The 16,357-nt window shown below is 45.1% G+C and overlaps 1 protein-coding gene across 3 annotated transcripts in view; it reads left to right on the top strand.

The window, feature by feature from the left end:
• Nucleotides 1-16,357, top strand: part of TMEM201 (transmembrane protein 201) — a 44,450-nt gene that overhangs the window by 16,516 nt on the left and 11,577 nt on the right. For all 3 annotated transcript variants that reach the window (XM_077931383.1, XM_028740727.2, XM_028740728.2), the window contains 3 exons: nucleotides 707-883; nucleotides 2,179-2,579; nucleotides 4,380-4,583. In XM_077931383.1, the coding sequence (XP_077787509.1) occupies nucleotides 707-883; nucleotides 2,179-2,579; nucleotides 4,380-4,583 (782 nt within the window). The remainder of the gene's footprint in view (nucleotides 1-706; nucleotides 884-2,178; nucleotides 2,580-4,379; nucleotides 4,584-16,357) is intronic.

Consider the following 16,357-nt stretch of genomic DNA (forward strand, 5'->3'; position numbering starts at 1 on the left):
CCATGGGACATCCAGAAAATATAAATCAATGCAGCTACATAAGAATATAGATTATTCCCAGAATATAATTATAAACGAGCCTCTTACGTATGTATCATAATAATGTATACATGAAATTCATACTTATTTAGTCATGTTCTGGATCACAACTAGGAATGTCCTCAAGTTTCACTTGATACTCTTGCTTTCTCCTTGAAAAGATAGCTGTCCCTTTTCTGCAAGAAAATAATATTTTTATACTATACCATACTTCACTACACTGAAATATTCAAATGTTTCCTTGAGTGTCTTTGAATCTCTCTGCCACACCAATGTGGTGTGCCACACCTTTTGAGAACCACTGGCCTAGGAGTTTAAAAAGCCTGAGAAGGTGAGGATCAAGGCTTTATTTTCCAGTCGGAACTCACCAGAACTCAGTTCCAGCACCTCCCAGGTGGGCGCCATTGCCATTATAAGAGAACAAGGGAGGTGTTCATGGTGAGTTCTGGCACCTTGTTCTAGAAAAATAGCACTAGTGAGGATGTTTTCTGCCTGGTACCGATGTTCCTCTCTTCTGCTTTGTCTCTAACAATGAAGTAGCAGAGATACTCATGAAATGGGAGCATGTGTCTGGTGCTCTTTTTCTGGTGTGGATTGAAGCCGGAAGTGTCTCGGCATGCAGAACTCCTCCTCTCCCGGCTAAGCTTCTGCTCCTTCTTCCGGGCAGGGCAAGTACGACGAGGAGATTGAGGTGTACAAGCATCACCTGGAGCAGACCTACAAGCTCTGCCGCCCTTGCCAGGCCGCAGTGGAGTACTACATCAAGCACCAGAACCGGCAGCTCCGCGCCCTGCTGCTTCGGCACCACTTCAACCACCGGAAGACAGACAAGACCTACATGCAGGTGAGGGAGAAGGAACAGGAAGGAACGGCTGTTGATTGGGGGTGGGTGGGGCATAGCACTTGGGCAGGAAGTGACAGCTGTTCATTGGGCAGGGCATCATGTTTGGATGGGCTGTGGGAGCAACAAGTGCTGAACCCAGAAGATGATGGACACACAGCGATGGTGGAATCTGAATCATGCATTTATTTTTAAATTGCCATATATTTTCTCTTAAGTAGGGCTTTCTGATCCAGCAGGCTTTTCTCATTCTCTGTTTCTTTACACCAGGCCTTCTCTCTTCTCCCCGTTTTTCTGCCACTGAATTTTCTCTTGCTCTTATTTTGCCACCCATGTGAAAATTGGACCTAGGGCTGCATGAAATTAGGTGTGAGGCTGCAAGTTGCCATCCATTACGCTACATCACAGTTTAGTACCATATGTGACCTGTTTCCTATGCTATGCCACAGTTTAGTGTTACATGGGACCTGGGTCATATGCTACATAAGCCCTTCATGGCCTAGGACCCTCGTACCTACGGAACCTCCTCTCCCAGTATGCCCCGCGGAGGACCTTATCCATAAATAGCAACACCCTAGAGGTCCTGGGCCCTAAGGAAGTCAGATTAGCCTCAACCAGAGCCAGCACCTTTTCAACACTGGCTCTGGCCTGGTGGAACGCCCTGTCTCATGAGACCAGGGCCCTGCAGGATCTGATTTCTTTCTGCAGGGCCTGTAAGACAGAGTTGTTCCGCCTGGCCTTTGGCTTGGAATCAACTTGATCTCCTCCCCCTCTTTCCTTTTTCCTTTCTCCTTCTGTGATGGAACTCCTATTTGGGGACTTCTCTGGCTTTTTTCTGGCCCACGTAGGACCAGTCTGGATAGTTGGCCTTGGTGAAGATTTGACGTTTTCATCCCCAAAAAGTTTTTGATTTGAGTTTCTACTGAAATGAGGCTGCATTTTAATGTTGTACCTTAATCTTGTTTTTAAGTTGTATTTTAATCATTTGTTTTTATACTTGGTGTTAGCCGCCCTGAGCTTGGTCTTGGCTGGGGAGGGCGGGTTATAAATAAAATGTATTATTATTTATTATTATTACATCACAGTTTAACGTTACATACAACTTGGGCCACATAACCTTTCCAGTGGTTTAGAAGCCTACCTAGAACGCAAGCATTTCTTGCCTGTTGGCTCAGAAGTTGCCAAGAGAGCCAGCTTGATCCCGCACAGTTGTGTTCCCTTCCATGTAGGTATACAGACGACTCACACAGCCTGCGCTGTAATCTTGTGATTCTGAAGGTTCTTCTCTTCCCCTGCAGAGTTTTTATGCTGCGGCTTCGTCCACCACCACAGCCACAACCACACCAGCCCAAGTGATTGCTCTCCGGTTCCTGGCCTTCCTCAGCTGCGTTGTTCTTGTCACGATGGCCTTGTACGGGTCGGGCAACCCGTTCTCCCCTGAGCATGCAACTCCTCCTGCTCCCGCAAGCCCTGGGCCAGCGAGGAACGACACTGGCTCATCGCCACCAGCAGTGCCACCACCGGACAATGGCACTTTCCTGGAAGTCCTCAGCTGGCAGGAAGTGATCCGGCTGTTGCCAGAGCAAGTCGTGGAGACTCTGAGAGTGGCTTGGTCTTACGGGAAGAATCACCAGATTGCGGTCGTCGTCCTTGGTCTTCTGACGTGCTCCTTAGCCATGCTGCTGGCGGGACGAATTAGGTATGGGGGATTTTGGGATGGGTTTTAAATCATTTATTCATGGCATTTATGTACTGCTTAATTATAAATTATACATTTTATGAAATAAGATTCCCAGACATGTAGAATGTTGATGTGTGTTTTAATCTTTTTTTAAAGTTTATTGCCGGTTTTTATCTTTTTAATATTTTCAAATTGTTGTCTTTACTGTTAATTTTACTGCTTTATTCTCTTCGTAAACCGCTTTGATGGTTTTGTAAGCGGTGTGTTTAAACTTTATGAAATAAATAAATTATTAACGTTTCTAAGCATTGTATGTAGAAGCCATACAGAGAAGAAAGCAGCAATAACAAAATCACCGTAAAACCATAAAAGGCTCACCTTTTAAAATCCCTGCTGGAGTCAGACAGTCACATACCTGAAGTTCCTTGTTAACTTTTTAAAATGGAAACAGGTTTTGTTTTCTTCTCTGCATTGTAGCTTGTGCAGTCCTTTTTTACTAGATTTTCTACCTGGCTGTGTGTCTTTGCAGCTGCAGTCAAAACTGACTTTTGCAAAGTTAGTTGGCATGTTAATTACGTTCAAAAGAGGAAACCCATCTGTAAATCAAACCCTGGGGATTTAGAAAGCGAAAGAATGGGGGCTGCTGGTTAAAGGAACCCTTCACCCATCCTTTCCCTGCTGTGGGAATTGGGAGACCAGCAATATCTAGGGGGCACAGGTTCCCCACCCCACTTCTAATAGGATGGTGGAGTCTTAGGATTGTGGCCAACACTATACCTACTCAGAGTGGACCCATTGAAATGCATGGGCTGTAGCCACAGCCACTGATTTTAGTGGGTCTTTGAGTAGGACTAGTGTTGGATACAACCCAGCACCTCCCTGTGAGTGTTTCTGTTCAATATATGTGTGTATTATAGGATGTATTAATTTACATGTTGCCTTTCACATATGTTTCAAGTTGACTTAAACCAAAAACAGCTAAAGGAACAGCTAAAAAAAACAGCTTGAGTACGAAACTCAGATCTATAAGCTAGGCGCCAAATAGCTCCTTAAACCATGGTTACATGGCCAAAACGGAATGTCTAGTTTCCATTTTGGGGCAAGACGGCTCTGAAGTCTTATTTTTCAAACAATGAACTGAATGTGATTGTTTCTCAGTTAAACATCTGGCTAGTTCAGATGGCAACCTTGAGCTAGATTAGGAGCTTTGAGAACTTAAATAAAAGTCACTTGATCCAGGGACAGCGTACATATATTTTGGCCTGTTCCAACCTCATTTTCTTAATGGTGACTGCTCCTGCTCAGGTTACACAGAAAATGCATTTTGGTTCCAGAAATTCATTCTGATTGTACAGATAAAATATAACTGGTAGAATTCTACAGGATGGGGCATTAATGTGTGAAAACAGTCCAGTTCCAATGATCCCCAGACATGCACCTCCAGATGGTGGAGATTTTAGGCGCCATCCCGGCACCCAGTCATCTTCAAGTGATTGAAAGTCAGGTGCAAAATGTGCTTGGCTCTTGGCTAATTTTGAACACTGCGTGCAGCTGGAAAGGCTTGTTGAAACAGAAGTGTTATTGTTTCTGGGAAGTACAAATAAGGGGGTGCCTGCTGTATCTCAAAAGAGGTGCTGTTCCACAGATTGGGGCAGCCACCCAGAAGGCCCTGCTCCGAGTTGCTCTAATCTCTTCCCCCTGAATGATCAGGGGGAATGAGTTGCTGAATGATCTCTTCCCCCTTCTTTCCATCATTGGTTATTACTGCACGGTGTAGCCAACAGAGGCTGGTTTCTAACTCTCCCCCTCATGTTTCAGGCTTCGCCGGATCGATGCCTTCGCCTCTGTCCTGTGGCTCCTGGTGATGGGCTTCCACTTGGTGGAGCGCTACCTGCAGGCAGACACCCCCAGCTGGCTCGACACAGCCAAGTTCGGCACCACCTCGCTGTGCTGCCTGGTGGGCTTTGCGGCTGCTGTGGCCACCCGGAAACCAACGGGCCAGCGGAGACCCCGGCCCCGAAGGTCAGAGCCAGAACAGTGACTGTCGGGGGTGGGACAAATACCCTGAAAAATCCAAGCCTTCAAATTCACTGCCGCTGGCGCTTCTCTTTTCTCTCCCTTCCTCTCTCTTCCTCCCTGCCCCCTTTTAATTTTGTTTTAGGTTGCTTCCCTCCCCCACACACTTTCTTCCCTCCTTTCTTATTATACCTTTAAGAAACTGTGAAGCATCTTCCTTCTCCTAGCTGGCTGTAGCACAATTGCAGACCTCTCCCAGTTGCTCCAGTACTCCTCCATCTAAACCCCAGACGCTTCCAAAACAAATCACACTCCGTGAATTGCCCCGCTCTGTGTGAATTGCCCCATAACACGTCGTCCATCTTGGTTTTTGTTTTCGTTTGGAGGTGGGAAGGCTCTCTTTCCCCCCTTTTTTTGTGGTGTGTGTACCACCAGTTATTCACAGTGAGAATCCCTGTGTGTTATCTCAACTTGCCGTCAGTGCTGCAGACTCTAAACCAGTTTGAAATGGGTTTCGCTGTCGCGTCTTCCCTCAGTACTCCCAAGAATTTTGTGTGCACATGCATTTTCTTTTTAAAGATTTTGCGAGTGTTGAGAATCAGTAGTTGGCGACCTTTTAGAACTGAACTGTATTTCCCAGGATTCCTTCTTTAGTTGGGAGCTGTGATGGTTCCAACTTGATTGAAACTAGTTTAAATGTATAGTGTAGGTGTGCTTTAAGGGGTTAGGTCTGCTTGCGTTGTGTGTGTGGGGTTAGGTCTGCTTGCGTTGTGTGTGTGTGTTTTGGAGGTTCTGATTTTTATACTGACGTACATTTTTATAACAAAACTACATAAATAGTGGAGTGGACTTGAAGTGGCTCTAAGCTGGACTCCCCCTGCCTTCCTTATTCTCAGTTCTTTATCCTCTGTTAACAGCATGTTGCTGCTTGTGTCTTTTTAATTTCAGAAATAATGGGGCGTGTGTGACTTAATTAGCATCAGCAAAAAACACCCTCTTTCAGTTCAAGTTGTGTTGTGCTAACCTTTGTTTAATGTATGGCTACTTTAGCCTCCCCCCCCCCCCAGTCTTCTCCCCTCCCCCCCCAAAAAAAATCCCCGCCCATAAGCTTTAGTTCCAGCCATCCTGGGATCCAAAGTGGATCAGGATGCTTGTCGTTCTGTCAAAGATAGTGACATCAGCCACACTCTGATGCTGATTTTTAAAAGGGGAAAGGGCGCAGTGATGTTGGCAGCTTCCTGTACGCTGAGCTAGCCGAAATGAGCCAAGAACCCTTCCTTTCTCCTTCTCAGTCCCGTCTATAATGTCTGCCAAGAATTCAGTGCTCAAACAACAGGGGGCCTGGCCGAGTCTCTTCCATTCACTGGAAGCCCTATCAGTCTCAGCTCTCCCCCTGCGTCTCTTTATTGAACATAATCTTTGCCTTATTTGCTGGTATGGAGTTGTACGTCATTTTTTTTAATTTATTTTTTTTAATTTCATAACATTTATACACTGCTTGATTGTTAAAAAATAAAAAGGCTCAAAACAGTTTACAAAAAGGTAAAAAGAGTTAAAACTATTTAAAACCTCCTACGAAATAATCAGTGATAAGCTAAAAACAGATTAAACACCTGTCAGCAATCTACATGTCTAGGTAGGCTTTTCTAATCTGAAACGTGTTTAACAAGTGCTGAAAAGACTGCAGCGAAGGCATCTGTTTGGTGTCAGTAGGCAAGGAGTTCCAAAGTGGGTGCTGCTACACTAAAAGATGAGTTTCTTGCAAATACAGAACAGGTATTATGTGGCACCTGGATCAGTGCCGGTTCTGCACTGGCATTTTTAAACATAACCATGCTTTTAAAAAAACTATACTTTGCAGCACACATCAAACACAAACCCCAAGGGGTAGAGTCCCTGCGGCACCCACCCAATCCAAGGGCTCAATCAGCCCTCTGCTGTTTGCCTTTAGCAAAACTACATCATTGAGCACTCCTGTGACCCTCTGAATTGTCTCTTGGCAGCTTTTCCTGCTAAAGTAGTGATGCTCCTAATCCTGTAAGACAACGAAGAAGGATCACTGTTTATTATTATTGTTATTTGATTTCTTCACCATAAGGTCCCATGTGGGGTTAAAACAGTTTTTTTTAAAAAGAGATTGAAATTGGTTGAAATAATTTACAGTTGGAAAGATAGTGTGGACCTTAAATATATATTTGTTGCAGCAACTTACAGAACAGAAGTTTTTAATTCTTACAGCAGACTTCCTCATTCCCATCAGTTGCTCTGATAAGTGATGCTATTCCCAAAGGTAGTGGCTACAGAGCTTTGAGGATAGAATGCTCAGAAGGCCTTCATTTGCTATTAGAATGTAAGGTTTCTGGTTTGTTCTGTCACTATAATAGATGCGTAGTTTCAGTGACTAGCTGCATCCCACCAGGACAAACTTGTCTGAAGTGCCATTTGATGCTTCAATTGTTATATTTCTTCTAAATAGTGTCTGATGTCAGAGGCCAGGGTGAAGAGGTGCATCGTCGGCCTATGCTGAAAGCTAGGAAGGTGCCCGTTGCAACTCTGTATGAAGTTGCTGCAGTGCTTGTTGCGAAAACCTTCCAGGGGTTCCTATTTTTAATTGTGGACTGGCTGTTGCCTTTCCCCACGCCCTCGATAGACTGATGACCTTTAATGTCGTATTCCTGATTGTTTATTACCAGATTGGTTCACAGCTTGAGTGGGAAGGCTCTGCACACCTTTTATAGTCTTTCTATTTATAATATTTTAGCTTTCTCCCTTGAAGGAACACTCACACAGCTTTCCCCTTTTTATCTGCCAGAGAACTCAGCTGTGTTGTTTTCCTGCCACAAGAACACGCTTAAGGCAGAGATTTCCAGACTTGTTCCAAATCTGAAATTTGTCTTCTGAGCAATCTCATTTGTCTGTGGCTGGCTGCAGGGGATTATAGAAAACATTCTGCGATATATGCACACCATTCATTGAGGCAGGAGACGGTTAGGGCTTCTTCACGCCAGCTGTGCTGTGATTGCATGAAGCCTAACACCATTCTCCATGGCTTCATGTTGCAAGGGAAGAAGGGGTAATAGGTTGGAGTGGCCATCCTAGAGGGAAGCTTGTCTTCCACTATTGAAAAACAATAATCAAAATACTTCAGAACACTCTTAGAACCATGCACTAAAATCTAGTTTGCCCTGACAGCAGCATAGAGGTCAGCATCCTCTGCACTTAGCTTCCAAAGGCCTGTTTGAACAGGAAGGTCTTAGCCTGACAGCAGAAGGATAACAAAGAAGGAACCAGGCTAACCTCTCTTGGGAGGGAATTCCGCATTGTGGAAGCAGCCACAGAAAAGGCTCCCCCCCCCCCTTCTGATGCTGATGGGTCTGAGAGAAGGCACTCACCTGAGTATCTTAGCACTGGGCAGGTTTGTATAGGGAAATAGATCTTTCAGGTAGCCTGAATAGCTCGAGCTATTATCCCTAGCATGATGAATTTTATTCTTTATTGCTGTTCACTAAACCTTTGCATGTTCCTTTTTCCCCCCCATGTGTGTGGTTGGGGTGGGGGCTGCTATTATACTTTACCCTAAACACGTTATCCTCTATCTCTACCCTCTTTCTCTCCCTTCTTTCCAAAAGTGTGTGTGTGTGTCTCAATGGACTGATGGTGCTTCCCTTTGCTTTTTGCTTTTTAAAAACTGCTTTAACTTTGGTTGTTGTTTTTTGTTTTTTTAATAGCCTGCTTTTGCAAACACGAAACATTTTTTTTATTTCATTTGCCATTGCATGAAGGCTGGCGATTGAATTTAGCCTCATTAGCCAACGTGAATATTTATTCTCTAATATTATTATTTTAAAAGCGTATTTAACAGAGGCAAATAGCTTCCTTTAAAGTCACAAAAATAGAAGGTAGATTAAAGGGGAATGGGGTGGGGCGGGTCATATAAACAGTTTTTCCTTCTGTGTGTACTACTTACGGTAAGGAAAAGTGTAGCCATTATTGCCTTGTTCCCCCTGAAAAAAATAATGCTTGATAAAACCTGCCTTTGAAGGAACAGTGTCTAGTTCTGAAGGGTGTATATGTGTGAATATCAGTCTGTCTTCTGTGAAATTTGCTAGGTTCTATGATGGATGCGGGTGGTGCTATGGTCTAAACCACAGAGCCTAGGACTTGCCGATCAGAAGGTTGGCGGTTCGAATCCCCGCAACGTGTGCTCCCGTTTCTCGGTCCCTGCTCCTGCCAACCTAGCAGTTCAAAAGCATGTCAAAGTGCAAGTAGATAAATAGGTTCTGCTCTGGCGGGAAGGTAAACTGTGTTTCCGTGTACTGCTCTGGTTCTCCAGAAGTGGCTTAGTCATGCTGGCCACCTGACCCGGAAGCTGTATGCCGGCTCCCTCGGCCAGTAAAGCAAGATGAGCGCGCAATCCCATAGTCCATCTTGCTTGGTTTTGTCTACACTGACTGGCAGCAGCTCTCCAGGGTTTCAGACAGAGAACCTTCCCAGCCCTGCCTGAGAATGCCAGGGATTGAACATGGGACCTTCTGCATGCAAAGCAGATTCTCTACCACTGAGCTATGGCAAATCATGGTTTTCAGTTCTGGGCTGCCAGGACATTGCAAAGTGTCCATTCAGAGTCCCGCTAAACCATCATCAAGCTCCCTGGCCCATGACTGGCACAGTGCCCAAACAGATCCTTCAAAGAGCACCCTGCAATCCATCACTAAGATGAGAAGACCTAAGGCTGAAAAGGGCATGCTAGCCACATGCTCTGTGTGGTCTTAATGTGTTCTTGCTGCTGAACATGCATTGCGGGGGGTTGGACTAGATGACCCTTGGGGATTCCTCCCAACTCTACAATTCTGTCACTTTGCCTAAAGAGAGGAGGGGATCCTTGAATGGGTTGCCTCTCCCACTTGCTCCACTGGGCAGGTCCTTATGCAAATTAGGTGCCATCCCCTCACGTAGGACAGCAACATCACTCCAGCTCCTTCCTGCCTGGCTCCCCAGTGCAGGCTGAGTGACAGAAGGCACCTGTCATCCTTGTATTTTGAGGATATATTTACAGGAGCGTATGCATTCAGAAAAATGGCTCTGCCTGGTTTGGAGGACTGCTAGCCCTATCACTAGGAACGCTATCAAAGCAATACCAAATGACACCTTGTGGTGGATATGTGTGAATGCATCGCAGCCTCTTTCGAAATTCCTTTCCGGTAGGCGAGTGGGGTTCTGATATGGACTTGGGACTGTGGCACGGAGTGAGGGAGCTATTTATCTCTCCCCCAGCCTTACCCCACACCAAAGAAAGACATTCTGCAGTAGCAAAGACATAAATGTGCCTTTGTTACCAGAGCGAGCAGCAGCTGGGGAGGGGGCAGCGGAGGGTTTCATCAGGAGAACAGCACAAGGAGGAAAAATTAATACTCTCCTCCTCTGTGCCACCTGATTCTGGATTGGAGCCCCTCTCTGCTGTGATCAGATTCTCTTTTTAAAAATAAGAATGCATCCATGAACCTCTGCTGCAATGTGGTGTTTGACCCTAAAAGAGGTTATGGGAAAGCTGTAGACCTACCAGGTGTTGTTGGACTTCAGCTTTCATCGCTTTCAACCATTGGCTGTGCTTGCTGGGGCTGATGGGAGTTGGAGTCCAACAACATCAAGAGGCCCCATCCCTAAAACCTGTGTGTGTGTGTGTGTGTGTGTGTGTGTGTGCGTGCATTAAAAGTTGCTCCTTAATACATTGTGGATGTTGCAGGAAAACAACTGAAAAACAGGCTTCCTTGAGTTATACTCGCCAAGTGGATCTGAGCCATCGCACTGGAAGGTTCTGATTTCCTGGTGGCTGCTGGGAAGGGCATGGCAACCTGCTGCATGGTGGCCCTGACCAAGAAGGTGGCAGCGGTCAAACACTCCATATCTTGGCTTATTAAGTCAAGATATGCCAAAGCTTTTTGACCAGGCTCTCTTCCCCTTCACTCCTTTCTTTTGCTGCAAAACCACAGTTGGAAGCCTCTTACTAGCCACAGTTTCCTAGTTTTCTTTTTCCTTTCGAACCGGGAAACCATGGTTACCCACTTCAACACAAGCCAAGGATATTTTAAGCCATGGCTTGAAGTTGTTTTTCACAGCTCAGTTTGCTTCAAAGGTACATACTTATCTCGCCCAGATAACTATGGGCAAAGGTCAGGTGTGGGATTTTCTCCTTAGGCCCTCCAGATGTAGCTGGACTCCCAACTCCCCATCAGCTGGACCAGCAAGTATGGTCAGTGGCCTGGAAGAATGGGGAGTTGTAGTTCCTAACTACATCTGTAGTCACAACAATATCTGGAGGACCAAAGGTTCTGCACACCTGACTGATCAAATCGTGGCTTGCACAAAGGGAAGAGTGAGCAGGCTTGCACATGAGAAAATGTAAAATGGACACTCTCCGTGTTACACCAGTGACTTAATGAAGACTCCGGATGAGTGGTATTGGAGTGTTCCTGCGTCACCTGTGATCCAGAGACATTTTTTGCATGATTTGGAATGGGGAGATAAACTCACAATACTTACATTCATCCAAAGTTTCCACACCTCGGTCAGGTGCTGGGGGTGGTCTTTCTCTTCTTCCTTCCCTTTTCTCAATTTGGTCCGGATTCCCTTTGGGCGAAAAAGGTGCAATTCTGCTGCCCACACTGATTTGTGCCTCAAGGTGCATGCATCCGCTTCGGTGTGAGTTTAGCTGTCCTTTTCTCCCCTTCCTCTGCAAACCCAGAAGATATGTGAGCACATAGCATATACCTCAGCACTGTACACTGTCCCATGACCAACTTGATGTGTCTTTATTTATTATTATTATTATTATTATTATTATTATTACTAAGCTTTTTAAAAATCTCATATTTTATGTAGCATAACTGTGCCTCGTTGTTTAGTAACACACTTATCATTGTTGTAAACACTACTTGAACTGCCAAGTTTTGAAAAATAAAGGGCTCCTTAGCCGTACACCTTTTCAAAAAGCGCTTTTGACTCCACATCCTTCTTTTTTTGTTTGTTGACTTACTTTCACTGCTCCCACTCCTTGGCAGTTTTGCGTTGCTGAGTTCAAGCATGCTTTAAAGGGGTTCTTTCCCATTTTTCTTGGCTGCCAGTACTGCAGGTGGGGCAATTTGTTCTAATCGCCAACAGAGAAATTGTAGTACAAAATCAATAAATCTTGAAACCCGGCCCCAAATGCACCATGAGGACTAGTAATAGAGAGCAAGCCAAACAATAGGAAGCCAGTGTGATCTGCATCAAGGTAAATTATGCTGGTCTATTTTATGCCTGTTCCAAACTCTGTTCAGGAGTGGAGCTACTGGCAGCCGAGCTGGCCCAAGCCTGGCAGAAGGGTGGGGGGAAGCTATTAAAACAAAGTTTGACGACTTCCACCTTTTTTTTCCTGGTGTAACTTCTGTGTTGCTAGGTCACGTGACTGAGCTGAAGGGAGTTTGGAACGGGTACAACTTCCACTTCCACAAAACATCAGTCTTTTGGATTTGCCCCAGCTGTCCTAGGATAGAGGACTTAAGGCCAGTGAAGGCAAAGATCTGCCTCTTTCCATCTCTGCTCATTCCATCTGATCTCGGGTTTGAATGTCTCCCCAACTTGTTCCAAAGTGAAAGCTCTCGGGATTTGAAAGGAATTTTTTTTGACCAAGAAGCCTGAGGGATCCCTCAACCCCCTCAGAGGCTGCCCAAGACCACCTACTTTTTGTATATTCATAGAGCCGTAGAATTGTGAAGTTTTAAGGGACCCTGAGGATTATCCCAGTGCAGGAATATGCAGTTGTCCCATACGGGGATCGAAACTGCAACCTTGGCATTATCAGCACCACGCTCTAACCAACTGACTATCCAGCTCCATCCTTCAGACAAGAATTAGCATCTGCATTACTGATGATTTGGCTTACTTTCCCCCCTTTTTAGTGGTATACTTCAATTTGCTCCTTAAAACTTAACATTTTGTTAAAAGTCTTTCCTTGGTACTAGATATTCCACCCTTTAAAAGAACAAACTGTTGTATCCAGAAACAACCTCCCAGGCCCAAAAACTCAAGATTTCCCCGAGAGATCCATTTACCTAGCAATGAATCTGAGACCTGCTTCAACCAAATGTCTGTAGCTCTGTCGCTGAGCCCATGGCCTTCTGTGGGTCGCTGCAACATGTGCTTTGGCGAGTCCTTGCCTCTTATTCCACCCACCTTGCCCTTCTTGTGGTATTCTGCCTTCTCAAGCACCCCTCCCAAGCTTAGCTGCTGTTACAGATTCCTGGCTGGTGGAAGAGCTGACGCTTGCATCTTTAAAAATGTTCGTATACTGTCTTCTCTGCCCTTCAAAGCATCCTGCACGCAGCATGTTAAACAAGGAGGACTGTATTTCTGCTGCAATCCTTCGCCTACCTGGTGCCTTCTGGATGCTTTGGACTACAACTCCCATCAGCCACCTGTGGCTGATGGGAGCTGTAGTACCCAAACATCTGGAGGGCCCCTGGATTGCAGAGGCTGTTCTGCAGTGCCTCATGGATGAGACACAGAAAGAGGAGCTCTCATTGCAAAACCTAGGTCTGGCAGAGGGTGAGTGTTTTTGTGTCCAAGAGAAGGGCCATGATCCTTCCAACCAAATCATAGAATTGAAGAGTTGGAAGGTACCCCAAGGGTCATCTAGTCCAACCCGCTGCAATGCCGGAAGAATCCCAACTAAAGCATTCTCCCACAGCCCAATATCCATGGCTGGCATTAACAAACACTTCGCTTTCGCCTTCTTTGAATGAGGGACTCACAGAATCTGAGAATCTTGGGGTGTTTTTTTGTAGTTCTTTCAAGGCCAGAGAGAGAGAGAAAATCTTCTGCACACTTAATTTACTTTTTCCCAGCCTCCGTGATCCAAATTCTCTCCTGTGAAATCCCAACAGGCGATGGCTTCCACAACCATGGTTCTCCATGCCTCAAGATTAATAAGGTCTCTTCTGCATTCTTTCTGAAAGGGGGGGGGGAATCCACCTCTATTATTGCCATAAAAGTTTCTGTTCTGCATCGAGCAGCAGGAGACAGTCTGGGACTGCTTTCTGTGTTCTAAAGCTTTGAATGGCGCCCTCCCTTCCAGGCTCTTCTTAGCCAATGGCTGCGAGGCATGCAGATGAGCCCTGATAACTGGCCTATCCATGATGCCGGAATTGGAATGCAAAGCAGGTCATAAGAGTCTTGCAAGTTGGCGGAGTAGGGGGAGAAGGAGAGCATTTTGCAGCATATAAAAGTGCATTTGTTAAAAATACACAAGGCAGCTCTCCTCTCTCTTTTTGAAGTCCTGATAAGATCGAGCAGCCATCCGCACTGGAGCTGATGTCAAGTAAGCACAAATAGAGGCAGCCCAGTTCTGTTTAGGTTTTCTGGTAAGCAAATCCTATTGAATTCAGCATTACTTCAAAGTAAATGGGCATTTGCTTGCAGTTTTCAACAGTATGTTAACTTTACTGTCACCGTCTATTTGCAGAGGTGCACCCTTCTATAAGCCATGTATGTGAAGTCAAATGATTTTCATTTATGAAAAGAACCCTTGGGTTTTGGTTTGGGGGGGAAATAAATAAAATTACTTTAAGTCCTCTTTGGCACGCATCCTTTTGATATGTAGCAGCAGGTAATGGTTTTATTTTTGAAGCCATTCTGATGAAATTCCCCAACTGCTTTTCAATCCCCATGGTTCAGCCCTATAAATGGTGGTTCTTCTGCCCCACCTCTCTATTTTATCTTCCCAACAACTCTGTGAAGTGGGAAGGATGCAACGAGCCTAAGATCACCCAGTGAGCGTCATGACAAAGTGGAGTTTTTCCTGGTTTTTGGCTTCCAACATTTGCAGCGTTTCTGGCCAAGAATCTTCTCCTGTTCCCAGAGTAGTTCTTTATGTCCTAAAACTTTTGCTCGATGTCTCTGTTCAGCTCTGGGATTTTTGACTAGGTTTTAACACATTTTTAGCTGCTGCTGACACAACTGAGACAAAATCAGTGCCTAGGCTCTCTTTTTTTCCTCTTCACACCTAGGTCGCTTTTCCTTTTGTGCCATGTCTCTTAGATTGTGAGCCTGAGGGGCACAAGGGCTGTCTTGTCATGGGTATTTGGGAGCCTTTTTTCAGCTGAAGAGCACAAGAAAAATGCCTTGTCGTCATAGCCATTTTGCCTTGTAACCATGAAGCTTTAATTAATGGGAAGGGGGAATCTTACAATGAGTGGCCACGACCCACCAAGATTTTAGGAGGAACTGTGGCATGAGAAATGCACACACTGCAGGACATGGGTGTAGTTCTCTTCTGGGATTTGGATAGATGGATGGATGGATGATTGAGATCCCCAAAGACAAGGTAGGTGATGGAGGGCTTTCAGTTACCTGTATCAACCCTTTGCAAATGATGTAATAATAATAATAATAATAATTTATTATTTATACCCCACCCATTGGCTGGGTTTCCCCAGCCACTCTGGGCAGCTTCCAACTGAATATTAAAAACAGTACAGCATCTGTACTGTAGCTTGTTTTTATACTGCATGCACATGTATAAGAACATAAGAAACTGCCTTATACTAAGTCAGAGCATCAGTCCATTGCTATAGATGATAGATAGATAGATAGATAGATATAGATTTTAACATATAAATTATAAAATGTACCACAAAACTTATCACTTATACAATCTTTTTAGACTTCCATCAGCACCTCTGATGATCCACTGTTTTAACCACTTCTTATGCATTTCTTAACTTTATATTGCCTTTACATCTCTTAACAAATCATCCTTCCCCTTCTCCATTTTTGCAATACTTCCAATAATACTCCTCACAAAACTTCTTGCAAACCTACAAACGTTGTCTGATCTTCAGCATCAGTCCATTGCTAGCTCAGTAACGTCTTCATGGACCGCTATCTATTCTCCAGGGTTTTAGGCAGGAAGCAAAGCAAGTTTTCTTCCACTGAGCTGTGGACCTTCCCTGAAGGTGTAGGGACACAGGAAATCACCTTATTTTGATTCCATCTAGCTCAGTATTGTCCCCACAGACTGGAAGTAGCTCTCCAGGGTTTCAGGCAGAGCATCTCTCCCAGGCAACGTTCGCCAGAAATTAAACCCAGAGCCCATTGCATGTGCTGCACTTGCGGACCCCCTATATAGAGATGACAGGGTACTTTGAGAACATAAGAGGAGCCTGGTTGCTGGATCAGGCCAATGGCCCAAATCGGAAGCCTGAAAGCAGGTCCTGAGTGCAACAGGATCTCTTCCCTACTTGTGATTCCCAGCCAGTGATATCCAGGGGCACACTGACATTGGAGGCAGGGCAATTGCCATTGTTTCTACTTTTTATACTTTTGTTGACTGTCCTCTGTAGAATTGCGGGGGGTGCACATTCTTAGATTCGTTGGCACAGGCTCAGTTCCCAAAACATTAATAGGCAAATAATCTCATCTGCAACAATGCCTCCTCAGTGTGGTTTTGCTGAATTTCAACCCTGCTATGGCAACTTTTCCCTTTCCACCCCAGCTAGAACTTTGTCTCAGGTGCTGTTGGCCTCTTGAAATCAATAGGGATCATTTTCTCTTCCAACCCTGTTGTGGAGCAACCATTATACCCCACCCCACCCCCAGGATTGCAAGTAGCTGCTCTCCCAGTTATTTCACCACTTTTTGATCAGGGCAAGAGGAGGAGGAAGTGTCCTTGCGTTCACTGTGGGGATGTATGTGTGTAGGGGCAAGAACTTTAAAAGCTTTGAAAAGCAAAATAACGAGCACTA

Source organism: Podarcis muralis, chromosome 7 (assembly GCF_964188315.1).
Source record: "Podarcis muralis chromosome 7, rPodMur119.hap1.1, whole genome shotgun sequence".
NCBI classification, from domain to species: Eukaryota; Metazoa; Chordata; class Lepidosauria; order Squamata; family Lacertidae; genus Podarcis; species Podarcis muralis.